This window comes from Nothobranchius furzeri, chromosome 4 (assembly GCF_043380555.1).
Source record: "Nothobranchius furzeri strain GRZ-AD chromosome 4, NfurGRZ-RIMD1, whole genome shotgun sequence".
Taxonomy (NCBI): Eukaryota; Metazoa; Chordata; class Actinopteri; order Cyprinodontiformes; family Nothobranchiidae; genus Nothobranchius; species Nothobranchius furzeri.
The window spans coordinates 66,243,582-66,257,363 of NC_091744.1; the positions used below are offsets into that span (position 1 = coordinate 66,243,582).

The 13,782-nt window shown below is 39.0% G+C and overlaps 1 protein-coding gene across 6 annotated transcripts in view; it reads left to right on the forward strand.

Annotated features, from left to right (window-relative positions):
* megf11 (multiple EGF-like-domains 11) overlaps nt 1-6,795 on the forward strand; it is a 128,970-nt gene extending 122,175 nt beyond the window's left edge. For all 6 annotated transcript variants that reach the window (XM_015964392.3, XM_015964394.3, XM_015964397.3 and 3 more), the window contains 5 exons: nt 1,540-1,709; nt 1,794-1,857; nt 4,155-4,199; nt 4,790-4,996; nt 5,108-6,795. In XM_015964392.3, the coding sequence (XP_015819878.1) occupies nt 1,540-1,709; nt 1,794-1,857; nt 4,155-4,199; nt 4,790-4,996; nt 5,108-5,283 (662 nt within the window). In that variant the 3' untranslated portion in view covers nt 5,284-6,795. The remainder of the gene's footprint in view (nt 1-1,539; nt 1,710-1,793; nt 1,858-4,154; nt 4,200-4,789; nt 4,997-5,107) is intronic.
* The last annotated feature ends 6,987 nt before the right edge of the window (nt 6,796-13,782 follow it).

A 13,782-nucleotide genomic window follows, 5' to 3' on the forward strand; every position in this document is an offset into this window, starting at 1 on the left:
ACCCCCAATCAACTTTTTTTCTGAGAAATTATATAAATGCGTGTATAATCATGCTGCAGACATGTGTAGTCATTAGTTTAGCACTTTAGTGCATTTTAGTTAAAATTTAAATTTTCTGTCTAAAACTGTCAGTGTTGTGCCGTTGTCAGGTAAAACCTCTGCACTGCATTTGAATTTAAATCTGCCATCGCTAGTGGCTAAGAGGTACCCTAGAACGTTAGCTGGTACCATATGATGTCACAATGTCGTTATGAGCCTGTGTGTGTGTATATTTGTTAGCGGCTCCACCCTCTCGGTCTGCTAGACAACAGCATTTGATGCATTTTTCAAACAGGAAGTGGGAGTGGAGTAACACTCTGGTAGGGGATGACTTGGTCTTTAAAGAAACGATGTGGGTATTTTGAACTGGGATGTCCAAACCCTCGTTAAGCCCTCGAGCTGATGGAAACAGAAAAACACTCGGGCTTGCACGTGACTTCTGACCTTAAATGGGCCACTGACACTTCACTGCAAATGCTCACCATAGAGCCTGTTTAATGATGAGGATTGAAAATCCCAGTTTCAGTGCAGTTGTTGTTTTAATCAGTGTATGGTGGATATCTTCAGTCTGCTCTGAGGCTGACAAAAAGGTACTGCAAAGAGTGAACAGATCTACTCAAAAATCAGCAGCCTACCTTCTGTTGAGGACTTACACACCAGCAGATGCAGAACCATAGCAAAAACACACAAAAACAAAAAAAAAAACATTTTGGGGTGTTTAGTGATAAATTCAGTGTTTGTTTTGTGTCACTAAACTAACACCTTCCATTCTTCCATGAGTGTGGTGTGCTGCTGAATGACAATAATGATTTAATCTTAATATAATAGCAGCTGTTGTACACAGCTCTTTGAAAACGTTTTGAGAGAAATAGGTTAGTTCTGATCAGATTGACAAGCTAATGACTAGGTAAATTGAGTTATGTTCTGAAGCAAAATTGCTGCCATAATAAAGTCTTAGATTTAATAGCTGCTTGTGTCTGTAAGCCAAACCATTATTATTTTTACATTTGTGGAGAATTCCAGCAGAATGTTTGTGAAAACTTTCGACAGAAGTGCTAAACATAGCTAGCTCTGCTGCTAATTTCTCTAAATAAACATAGAATTTGTACATATATACGTATAGCAAAATTCATGACTAAGGTTTATAAAACAGTGTTTTCATTCATATTTACTTTTATTTAATTTGTTCTAAGTCCAGTTTGAGATTATGAGTCTGACACTGCAGCAACCTGCTGTTATTTTGTTGATCTGGAAAGAACTATTTTATTTTTCTCCAAATTAAGGTTTTAGGTAAGAGGCAAATGCTTCATGTCTCAACAGAAACTCAATTCAAAACTATCTAAAATGCTTCTTTTTACATTTTATGGCTGAACTATTTATTTGTTAATTACAGCACTGAGCGTAACTCAATGAAAGTTATGCATTATTTGTAAAATGTTGTGTAAACCATTACTTTTGCAGATTAATGTGACATTTATGTCTCATCTTGTGAACCCTCAGAATGTGGCAGCACCGTAGCGATGAGGACCGGCGGTTCGGAGATCAGTCAGAGCCAGAACAGCAGCACCAGCAGCGGACAGTGCTTTTCCAACCCCAGTTACCACACTGTAGCCCAGTGCAATGTAGTCTCAACCATCTCCAGCAACCTGGACGGCACTCTGACGCTCAAAGTACGACTCACCACATTCACTGTTTCCTTTTTCTCCATAATATGGATTACAACACAGTTATCTTCTGTCATTGTCTTTCTGCAGTCAAGTACACTGAAGAGCAGGAATGGCTCTGAATGGAGAGCCTACTGCAGTCGTAATGACATAGGTCAGTAATACTCTCTTTTTTATATCACACCACATGCAGGCAGGATTTGGACTTGGGAGCAGAGACGAGGAAAATTGTCAATTCAAGGGCAAAGACGGAAGTGTCATTAATGCAGACCTTTTATTGGCACCAGTCTGCTGTGAATGAGGATGAACCAGGGGTCTCTTGTTAAACATGACCTTTGCCCTGATTTTGATAAGATATGCTGGTGGGACAGAGAGAGTTCTGGTGCAGAGATGAATACGGGTCACTGTGAGCTCATTAGTCCTCCCATGCCTTCCCCAGTGGCTATGATGGTTTACGCTGGGTCAAACACTGCACACTTATGATGTTAATTACAGGGAAATCTATAGAAAAGTGAGAGCATTTCAATTATTTATTAAAGAGATGTAGAAATTGTGCTTGTATGTTTTAAAAAATTCTACTTGGTTTTCTTTGACTGGATTTGAGCATTTTTCTTATAAAGATTTGAGGTTTCATTCCTTGCCCTTATCAAGAATTATTGAAGTTTGTGCATAATTTTTCTCCTAACATGGGGTCACCCTTTCTAGGGCTTTTGTGACTGTGTAGCTCTAGGTCATCTTAACCGTCTTGTCAGAGGGTTTGCTTTAAGTTGGGCATAGCTTTTTTTTTAAGTTATGGGCCTGTGATTGATGCAAACTCCGTTTATGAAGTTCTTTGCACAAAATCTCTCTAATAAAGAGATTTGAGCAGTTTTATTGTTGACATTTGCCGTTTCAGAGCTCTGTGATCTATAAGAAAACAAGCTGGTGCTGGCCACGCCCACCCACCCCCCTGCTTAAGGTGCTATAAGCTGAGGAGCTCTAATATCTGGGAAGGGCTCAGTGTAGAGCCGCTGATCCTCCAGTACCATCAAGTGGTGTGCGTGTGTGTGTGGGGGGGGGGGGGGGGGGGGGGGGGGGGGGGGTCATGCTAATATCCCTTCTTGTGATGTCACAAATGGGGACTTTTTTTAAATGACTTGTTTTAAAGCTGTTATAGCAAATCCACCCTGGGACAGTATGACAAAGGCGATGCTGCCATTTTGTGCCATCGGCCCCTCTGACCACCACCAACACTGACAAGTTGGGTGAAGTATCTTGCCCAACTGCACAACAGCAGTTTACCCTGGCTGGAGCTGGGATCAATCCCACAATCCTCCGATCACAACAAGCCACTCTACCTCCTGAGCTACGGCTGCCCTTTTAAACTGCTAACTTTATGTTTTAAATCCTTTAAATCCTAAACAGCCAAGGAAAGTAGACGTTCCTTTCTATAGCAATGATGAATCTTGGATGAGGCTCTATATGTACAATATTTATCTTTCTCCATGTAACGTCTCATTTTAACCAACGAGTTACAGATATGAGGTTTGAATGAACATTAAAATGAGACTCTCTGGGAGAGGTTTTTAATTACTTGGATGTTATCTTGATTAAGCTAATTACTTTACATATTTTTATAACATCCGTCTTGTATTTTCTTCCCTTTGCAAAAACCTTTTTCACTGTGAACTAGTGGAGTCGAAATACGTAAGATTTAAAAATAACCTTTCCAAGTTGATGAGCATCGGCGGCTTTTACACTGAGGTCCTTCAGAAGTCTCTTTGTTTCTGTGATACTGAAAAACTCATCAAACACGTCTGAAGATCACGCTTTGATAGATCCTTGTTTCTTAATTAAATCAGGTCTCCCACTCAAGCCTGATTATGATCCTGCTGTTTATAAAAAGCACCTGAGCCTGATTTTGATTCAAATGAAAGGCCAATAATGAAATAATTACACTTTCGTTAATAAACGCCTCTTGTATCATAATTTTTATTCGTATTTAAAGGATCGTTAAAAATGAGAAATATGGAAAATCTTCAGAAATAGTTGATAAAAACTAAAAAAATTATGATATTATACAATAAAAACTTGCATGTATTTGGGTTTTTTTAAGGTTTGTTTTAATGTGAAAATTGTTCATTCTGAACAGGAGGAATGGATTAAATCAGAACCATGTCATCTATTTGTGTTCATGCTTCATTTAGAATTTTGGACGATTCGATTCATTATTTCCAATTTGTGTTCAAGCGTGCAACAGATCAGTTGTGCTCAAAATGGCATGAGCCTCAGCGTTCCTTTATTATTGTTATTGTTTAGTAAATTTCCAATTTTTAAGACTGGTGAACTATTTAATAAATCTATACTCCTCAACTCAAATATCGTGAAAAGTTCCTTGTTACTTACTTAGTTGATGTTCATGTATTTGAGGGACTTTAAATAACTTTTCTTGTGTTTTATATGTTCTCCTAGAAATTCAACAGGTCGAGCCAAAGGCACAAAGAGCCTCAAGAAAAGGTAAGTTTAGGAAACGTCTCTTCCTGCTCAGCGTCACCAACATAATCGCAAAATCGTTGCACGCTTTACAGCTTTGCTTTTCCTTTGTTGTTTTGTTTTCCCTTCTGATTTGACCATTTATTCGACCCAAAATGTCACATTTCCAGTGATTTATGTGAAAACTCTCTGCACTCTGGACAAGCTCGTGGTGGGCTGAGGGTTTTTATTCCAACAGTAATTGCTTTCTATGGCTCACTGCCTGATACGTCATTTTGTCTTCCACACTGTGCAGTCGATGGTAAATGTGAGGGACCCAGGGGTGTGAAGAGGGCTGTGCCGCGGTCTCTAATGAGGCTTCTTATCAGATTGATGAGACTGTTATAGATGAGATGAGCCTTCCACTCGCTCCCCTTTTGTACTCTGATTACTACAAACCACCATTACTCACCTGCCAGAGACAAAAAGAAATCCAGCCTCAGCTTCATTGCCATTCTCTCGGCCGTACTCTGATATCTTTTTAAATTCCTGTATAATACGACCATTACACGTCCGTGACAGCCACTTCATCTTTGTTCATACCGCATAAGTCTTTTGTCCTGCTGTTTCTGCAGATTACATCAAAAGCTCCATGTGCAGCAACAGCTCCTTCTCCCTGAATAGTGATAATCCATACGCCACCATTAGAGACCCACCGGGGTTGGCCTGCAAGCACACAGAGAGCAGCTATGTGGAGATGAAGTCCCCATCCCACCGCGAGGTGCCCTTCGGAGGCACGGCCACCCTCCTGGGCACCGTGAGCAGGAACGTTTATGAAGTTGGTGAGTTGTTGATGCTCAAGTATGGAGCCATCAGAGCTCTCTTTTCTCCTTTGTCCTCCTTTATAGATGACTCGTGTCCATTTTTGTCTTCCTTTTCCAAACGTTTGACAGAGCCGACTGTGAGCATCCTGCAGGGACCCAATGGAATGGCCACTGGCTTCTCCCAGACGCCCTATGACCTTCCCTGTAGCAGTCACCTCCCAAGCCACTATGACATTCTGCCAATGCGCCACAGTCCCACACATTCGCCCCCACCGCCCCCAGAAAGCCCCAGCTCCTTGCTCTAAAAGGCACCCCCATTTCCTCCCTTTCTTCCCAAATGTTCTGGACAACTCAACTTTCAGACAATAGCCCTCCCTACGTCTCCATGCGCGTGCTCAATTAGATACTAAGAGGCCATGATGGAGAGACGACCGCGGCTCCTCTGGATCTCTGGCTCTCTCTCTCTGGGCCCCTGAGGGAGAGAGAAGGGGGAGGAAACCATGTCCCACACACCAGCGACTATTCACCCATTTTATCTTCATCTATAGCATTACTCAAACTGCTGCCTGGACTTTTTATGGGTCCTCCTGAAGCGGGACATTATGCTTCAGAAGCAGTATACAGGAATCGAGTGGGCTGTTTATTTACAGGCAGAGCTATCCTCACGCTCATATTTATCCCATGATTTATGTTTATTATTTTAAACCAGCCAAGTGTTTATAATCTCCCTTACACAGAAGTGATTGTCCCCTTCAGGAAGAGAGGTATCACAGCCTTGACTGTCAAAGTGTGCAAAGATTCAGATCACAGTGTGAACTGCTTCTATCCAGAAGCAATGAGACGTTGAGGCAAAAGTAAATGTATTAATCTGTCCTGAATGTTAGATTTGGAAACTGGGCTGAGAGAGAAAGCATGGATCAAAAGGAAACTGTTGTAATGGTTCTGTATTCACTGTTATTCAGTAAAGATCACAACGCTAATGCTAATGTAAGCAAAGTTTTGTTGTTAATGAGGCCGTGTGTGTTTGGACATGTATTCAGGTCACAAAGTGTTCATGCATTTTTTACAAAAACACAATCAGTAAAGTTTATTCTTGTTTTGTTTTGTTTTTTCCACTGGACTGATGAAGTGTTGCAAACATGTGTTGTTTTCCACGTGAAAGCATTTTTTAAATTGTTTTTTTCTTGCAAACATCTCAGTTTACATGTTTTAAATACTGGATGTTAAGAGCTGGTTGCTTTGATCTTTTATGGTTTGTATTTATAAAGTTAATTGCTTTGCATACATTATTAATTTATATTACTTATTATTTATTTTTTAATCAGTGTGACTATAATAATAAAAAAGATGAGCATGATCAGATAACGGATACCCACTGATGTAGATAACACGATTTATCTTCTCGTGAGATTAGCTGTGTCATTCTGTGAGCTGTTTAAAATGTTCTTTGTCAAAAATTGTAGATTAAAAAAGCAGTATTTTTCATCTGACCAGTTTAAGACCCAGCAGCATTTATAAAGCCAACCATTTGTAAAAATCTGCATTTTCTGTTTGTATCGGGCTGATTAACATCACTGTGTGACTCCCATCTCACCCTCTGTTGAAGCAATAACATGTTGACAATCGATGCACAGAAAACATCCCATTAATGCCGGACATCACGCCATCCTTGAACATTGTGGTGACAGTTGATCATACCTTATGTGACTGTTTATCCTTTGAGGATGCTTTATTTATTTGTTTTCTAATTGCTGTCAATTAAAGCTGGTTGTTGTTTTTGGTACTTACATTTCTTTCAAATTAAAAGCCTATTCTGCCATCAGAAACCAGTCTCAGGTTCATCCGTAACAGATGATAATACATATTTGGTAAAAATCTCACTCAGAACATTATTATTAAACTATTTTATCCACTTCTGATGCTTTGAGTAATTTGTGAGAGTCAAAGATTCATAAAATACACCAAAAAAACATCCTCCATCAGAAAAACATTAGCAGAATATATATTTTATTTAATCTCAGGAACACAATGAAGTTTGCGTTCTGTCTTATTTTTTTAATGGCCTACTTTGACTTTTTTTTCATAGATTTTATTCTGGAAATAGTTTAACTTTCTTTGAAAAACCCCAGCGGACATTTTGAGTTTAATCTTGACATGTCGTCTTTTTCCCCTTCATGGTTTTGCATGGAAAAAGGACTCCACGAGGTATAAGAATACATTTTTTTAATTCAAAATGTCAAGAGAAAAGTTGGTCTTTTTCTTTCCCGGTTGTAGTGTTGTTTTCCATTTACGGTACAAAAAGCTAAGCTAGGATATTTTTCAAGACCAGCCCTCACACAATCCTTTAATTTTCTAACGCTTCTACTCTTTGTGCACAAAGAAAATGCTGAAACAAATGTTCCTATAAAAATATGACATATTAATTCATAAGTTCCAAAATTTTTACATGAATTTCATTCTCTGCTTTAGCCCTCACAAACTGCTAGGTGTATGATAAAATTCACAACTGTGGAAAATTTTAAAATTATGATAAATAAATGTTTGTGCGTTATGTTCAGAGGAGTTGTTTGGGGGGGGGGGGGGGGGGACTGTAGCTGCATTGGAGTGTCACGAATCGGCATAAAAATATCATTTGCTCCCTTTGTAGTTTTTGTGTAATGACATATTTTCAAAAAATAAATTAGTCTGTGCACAAAAGAACTAAAACAAAACTTCCTCAAATAATATTTCATAAGTCACAATTTTTTACATGAATGTCATCCTTGGTTTCAGTCCTCACAAAATATATTAAAATATTTGTGTGTTTCTGAGATTTAATCCCTTTATTATCCCCTTTATTGCCAGGTAAAGGATCAAAATCAGAAATGTAAACAAATGAAAAAGTTTTATAATATTTTTGTGTGTGTTATTTCCAGGTGATTTGTGGGTGAGCTTTCAATACCTTGGAGTGTCACAAATTGGCATAAAAATATTTTTATTTTTTAATTTGAATGCAGTATCAGTCCTGCTGGATTTGAGAAAAATGTGCAATTTAGTGTAAAAACTATAAAATCCTAAAATTGAGTCTGTGACTGGTCTGGGAACCCAAATATAATAATAATAATAATAATAATAATAATAACATTGTAGCTTGTTAGAATTTTTTTACATGGGAGTCAATGGCACAAGAACATGACGAAGGAGCAGGAATGTAATAAAATAATTTCAAAGTTATATTAAATGTAGTAGGTTATTTATTTGTTTGTTTGTTTGTTTATTTATTTGTTTGTTTATTTGTTTGTTATCATTTCCCCAAAAATACACATCCTGTGGAAAAAAAAAGATATTGCATTAGCATAGTTCAAATTATTCACAAAAACAATCCTGTCTATGCAAACTAATGCACTAGGAGTGTGTAAGAGCTAGACAGAAAAAGCAAACCCTGTTCTTTTTTATTTATACATTTTTATCTGGAGGGGTTCCACAGCAGGACTCAAAAACAGCACTCAGTCTTTCACATTAGGAGCCTCAAACATTTAGCTGTAGCTCAAAACATTTGATTCCCATAAAATGTTACATGATTATGATTCTCCAGTAAAAGTCAAGCTGTGGTTTTTGTCAGGTTCAGGAGCAACAGGGTTTAGGCTATTCTTGAAAATGTCCTGGTTTGGCCTTTTTGATCTTGACTTTTTGACTTTAATCTTGACATTTCCACCTTTTTTATTGATTTTTTGGTAGTTTTTTATTTTTATCTTATTGGCACTAATATGCCCATTTCTTAGAGGACTTGGAAACTTGGCATTTTCAAATAGACCTTACATCTTTCTAATTTAAGAATGGAGACTCTTATTTTGACCTGACTCGGGTTGCCATTATAAAACTAAATCACACCAAAGTAAACATTCAAAATGAAAGTGAATACAACTATTAAATGTGTCCAAATAACTGTGCAAAACAAAGTTCATCATTAAGAGGTGTGACAGTCTGATAAGGGGGTGTGCATTCATGAAGAATGCATTTGGGAATATGGTTTGCAAACCAAAGCCAAAAAATTAAAACTGGAAGAAAGTAATAGGTTTTAGGCCAGCATGACACTTTCCAGCTCCTCAAGTGTTCATCATCACTCCAATCAGCCAGCAGTAAAATGCCCTGGAGACCCAACTGACTCTCAAATAAAAAAAGAAACTAGGTGGAATTGACTATTTTGCATTTAATATTTGTTGCGTGCAATTTGCAGTTGTATTCATTAAATAATGCTTATTTAAAAGCCAATTCATGCTTATTTGAGCCTGTTTAAAGGATCAGCCACCTTTCTGTTCATTCTTCAGTGCAGAAAAGGCTGCACTCCATTCATGATCAGCATCATTTTTAAAGTCGAAGGTTAATAATTTTCCATCTGAGTAAAGTGGTTTCATTCCTGCAGCACACTGTGGCGTTAAACTAGAGATAAATAACCATTTCCTGTTGTTAAATGGTTAAAAAGTTTGATCTTCCAGCCCTCCATCGCTGCACAGCTTGCATAAAAACAAGGGTAGCAATGATATTTCTAAAAGAATTCCCATTTAAAAAGTGAGAGGAAACACCTTGAAATTGTTGTGTTTCAATCTATTTATAAAGGTGATAAAAGTGATCAGGAGGAAACCTGGTGCTGCTTTTCAGCTGTGACAGAAAAATCTAACTTATTACATTTCCTGGTTTATTCTAGATGAATATAATTAAGATTTCAGTGCAAAAAGTGCCATCAGATGTGCACGTTGTGTAACATGCCCCTGTTCTACTCTGCCCTATATTTGCTCTGAGAGTTACAAAATAAAATTTCATTTAAACAACAGCACGCCACATTACATCAGGTCTATTCAATAGAAATGAAGGTAACATAAAAAACTAGCTACACATTTTGAAACCATCTTTATTTAGAATCAGAAAGCTTTATTGCCAGCCAGCGCTCCAGCGAACCAGAGCATAGGAACTTGACTCCGCAGCACAGCCTGACCAAGGTTACACACACATGTAGACAGAACAGATACAGGCAGACCACGAGAGCAGCCATAACAGCGCTCATTTCAATTAGATGAAAAGGGGATTACATGAGGATAAATTGGGGGAGGGAGAAAAAGGCATACCAGAGTTACTCCCGGCAGGGCGTAGCTTTACTATGCAAAAAAAACGCCTCAAACATATAAGCACGAACATCAACAATTCACAACATGAGACACCGAGAGGAAGGCGGGGGGGGGGGGGGGGGGGGGGGGGCTGGGATCCTGTTTCCCCAGCAAGAGCAGCCCTGTATGGCGCTCATCCACTGAGCACGTTGACACCTACAGGTTGAAGACCTCACCAGGCTGAAGTCCACCAATCCGAAGGTGTGTGTGTGTGAGTGTGTGTGTGTGTGTGTGTGGGGGGGGGGGGGTCAGGTTTTCACAGCATCTGTCTGCACTCCTTCCTTCGTGGGGGTTTTGTTGTTGGCATTCACAAGGCTGCCATGGCGTCAGCTTCGGATAACAAGACTTTGTTTGGGTCAGGCAGAGATAATTTTTCTCTCTGCCTTCAAGTCTGTAACTGATCATTCAAGTCCTCCAGTGAAGCCAATTCAGGTTTTAAACATCTCCACACTGTCTGGTGACCCTCTCCGAGATGACATCCATTTTGCGCACTAACACCGGTAACGCAGCTAGAACATTGTCCAGCTTACGATTCACCTCAAGTAACATCCCAGTCTGTGAGGTCTCCACACGAACGGTGCTTTCCGTGGGTGCGGGTCGCCCTCCAATCACTCCCGTCTTCCCAAATTTCCAGAAAACCAGATATCCTCCCACTCCAATCAGAAGAAATCCAGTGATCATCAGGCCAAACATCCACACATCTTCGACGTCCTCAATGGACAACTGGGAGATGCATACGATCTTCTACTCCTTCCAGGAATCGAGCATATACCCCACCGGGTGTGTCCCTTGCGGGCAAGTGGGAGCCCCCTGCTCCATTCTCATCGTTGAAAAAATCTTATCAATCGCGTTGAATGACCAACTAATTAAATCCATTTTAAAAAAATAGGGATTTTCAGGAGAAGTGCAGAGAAGCGCTCTGTGGGTAGACAGGACAAAGAGCCTTGGGAAAAAAAGATAAGGGAGCGAAAAGGGAAGCGTCTGTACTCTGCGAGTGCCAGAAGAGAATGTTTATAATCAAAGATTTCGAGTTTGAAAATGGCTCAGCAAGTGTGGTTACTTTGGAAATGTTGTGAGGGGGATTCCCTTCCTATTAAAATGTCCAAAAAAGGACATATAAAATGTTTGTCAACTTCCCAGAAGGCAATGCGGGCTTTATGCTTATACTTTTATAAGTTGATAGCTTATAGTCCCATCGTCTAGAACATGAAACAAACTTCCCAAAACAGACAGATGTGGGAATTTTCTCCTAAGCAGCTGCATGAAAGTGGTCTTCTTCTGAATAATTTGTCAGCTGTTTAGAGTCTTGTTGGTGGAATCATGAAAGGAGTGAAGGGAGCTTCAGGCATTTTAAATGAATGACAAACACACATAACACGGGCATTAGCCTCCTCATCTGGAGGAACCCGAGTGGTTCTGACTCCTGCTGTTGTCTCCATGTGGGTCGAAGGTTCTCACAGTAGCACTGGATCACTTCATGGTTCCCATAATCTTTATTCCAGAGGAACAGCTGATACATGAGTTACTTTAGGTTTCTTTGTTAACATTTGTACAAGAATTCAACCAAAGGTGCAAAAGCAGGATGGAATGTAAACGTAAATGCTCATTCAGAGTTTGAGAAGAGTCGTTGTTCTGTAGCTCTTTAAATCCTCAAGGCAGACAAAGTGATTAGAAACTATTTAATCTTCTTGTGTGTGTGTGTGTGTGTGTGTGTGTGTGTGTGTGTGTGTGTGTGTGTGTGTGTGTGTGTGTGTGTGTGTGTGCGTGTGTGTGTGTGTGTGTGTGTGTGTGTGTGTGTGTGTGTGTGTGTGTGTGTGTGTGTGTGTGTGTGTGTGTGTGCTTCATTAGTGCAGCTCAGTTTATAATCTCAGCTGAGCAGCTTCCTTCCCTTCTCCTGGATTCAACATTTCAGGTTTGGGCTCTGGGAACCAGTCTGGAGCAGAGGTCTTCAGAGGAGATGGCTCTCAGACGCTCCAAAGAAACACACGCATGAAAATAATCAGCAGAGTTTATCTCACACACCCAGTCAACGCTGAACCCTGAAGCTGACCCATCAGAGCTATTATCGGTCATCCTCCGACTCCTCGTCACTATTCAGACCCTCAAAGTCAAAAACAAGCTCAGCATTAGGATCCAGAACATGACAGACAAACACCACATCATCGTCATTGTGTTACCTTCATCATCATCATCATCATCATCATCATCATCATCATCATCATCATCAAGAATCCTGATGACTTCAGGGACTCCTGTAGGATGCTCCACCATGAAGATGAAATTCACTGTTTTCTCATAAAATATCATAAAAGTTTGTTCAGAAGCTACAATAAGTTGAAAAGCAGTTTTTTGTGTGTCGGTCTGCATCTGTACGTGTGCACACTGTACACTTAAATCAGCTTCGGCATCTCCGCCTCTACCTCCATCTCCAGCTGTACCATCAGCCACTCTGCAAAAATGTGTAAACTTGACAGAAGACCAGTGGGTTGATTTGGGATGCAAAATCATGAATTGTGAAAGGGTTAGGGTTAAAAATACAATAATTGTTATTGTTATGTGTATTTTATTTGCAGATAATATGAATGTATAAAATTACATTTGTAATCTGAGGCTTTATTGTACTTTTCCAACAGACGTTCATTGTTTTTTTTTTTAAACAATCGTTGCTTCTCACATCTCAACACACAAATGATACATGAAAAAAATAAAAATAATGGAAACGTTTATCTCTTTGGCATCACGGTTGGTTCTGTGCTGTTAAGGCTCTAAAGATAACATTTTATTTGTCAGCTTTTAAAGTAAAACTCAGACATTTTAAGAAGATAAAACAATTAAATAAAGGAAATAAGCAAGTTGGAATACATAGGATATATTACATTACGGTCTACGATGAACAATAAAATAAATAAATATGAATTAAAATGTAAAGGTTTCACAAATCCAGTACTATGAACTCTATTATTAATGTAGAACAAGTTCGTGGTAGTTTTGAGGTTGTATAATTAGAACAGATTAAAGACGCTCAGAGAGTGGAAAAAAATGGTTGCTATTACCCTTTATGAATCTGATAACCAAATATGAGAACCAGACAGCTTCCTAAGTTTAAGGCTGTTTTATGAAGGTATCTTGGTGAATTTAATTCCCAACACTTATATAAAATTTAATTGAAAATTAAGATGAATCAAGATAATCCTTCATTTGACCCAAAATGGAAATGCATTTTGGATTTGCCTAAGTACAAAATGTACAAATAAGTAAATATAATATTAAAATATAGATTCCTCATCGAAACATAATGAGAATCATTATTAGCTCTGGTTGTATTTGTGTTAAAATCTTTGCGAGGCATTCGTTTCATTGTGTAATTTGCCATGTGAGATCAAAACAAATCATATATGATGGATTTCTTGTCATAACAAGGTCAGTGCTGGCCTTTCCTGATACAATAATGAGTGGGGCCTCAAAGTATAATTCTGCTTAGGGACCCACTTTGGCCAGAGGCAGCCCCGCTGACAAATTACCACCTGTGTTGTGTTTTCTAAACAAAGTCCTTCCATCAGGATCGATTCCACAGTGCTTCATTTAAATATGCATCCTTTGGCTGCACTCTGCTGTGACCAAATCCATAGCAGAGCTCAGCTGCAGATCTTTATTATCGTCACG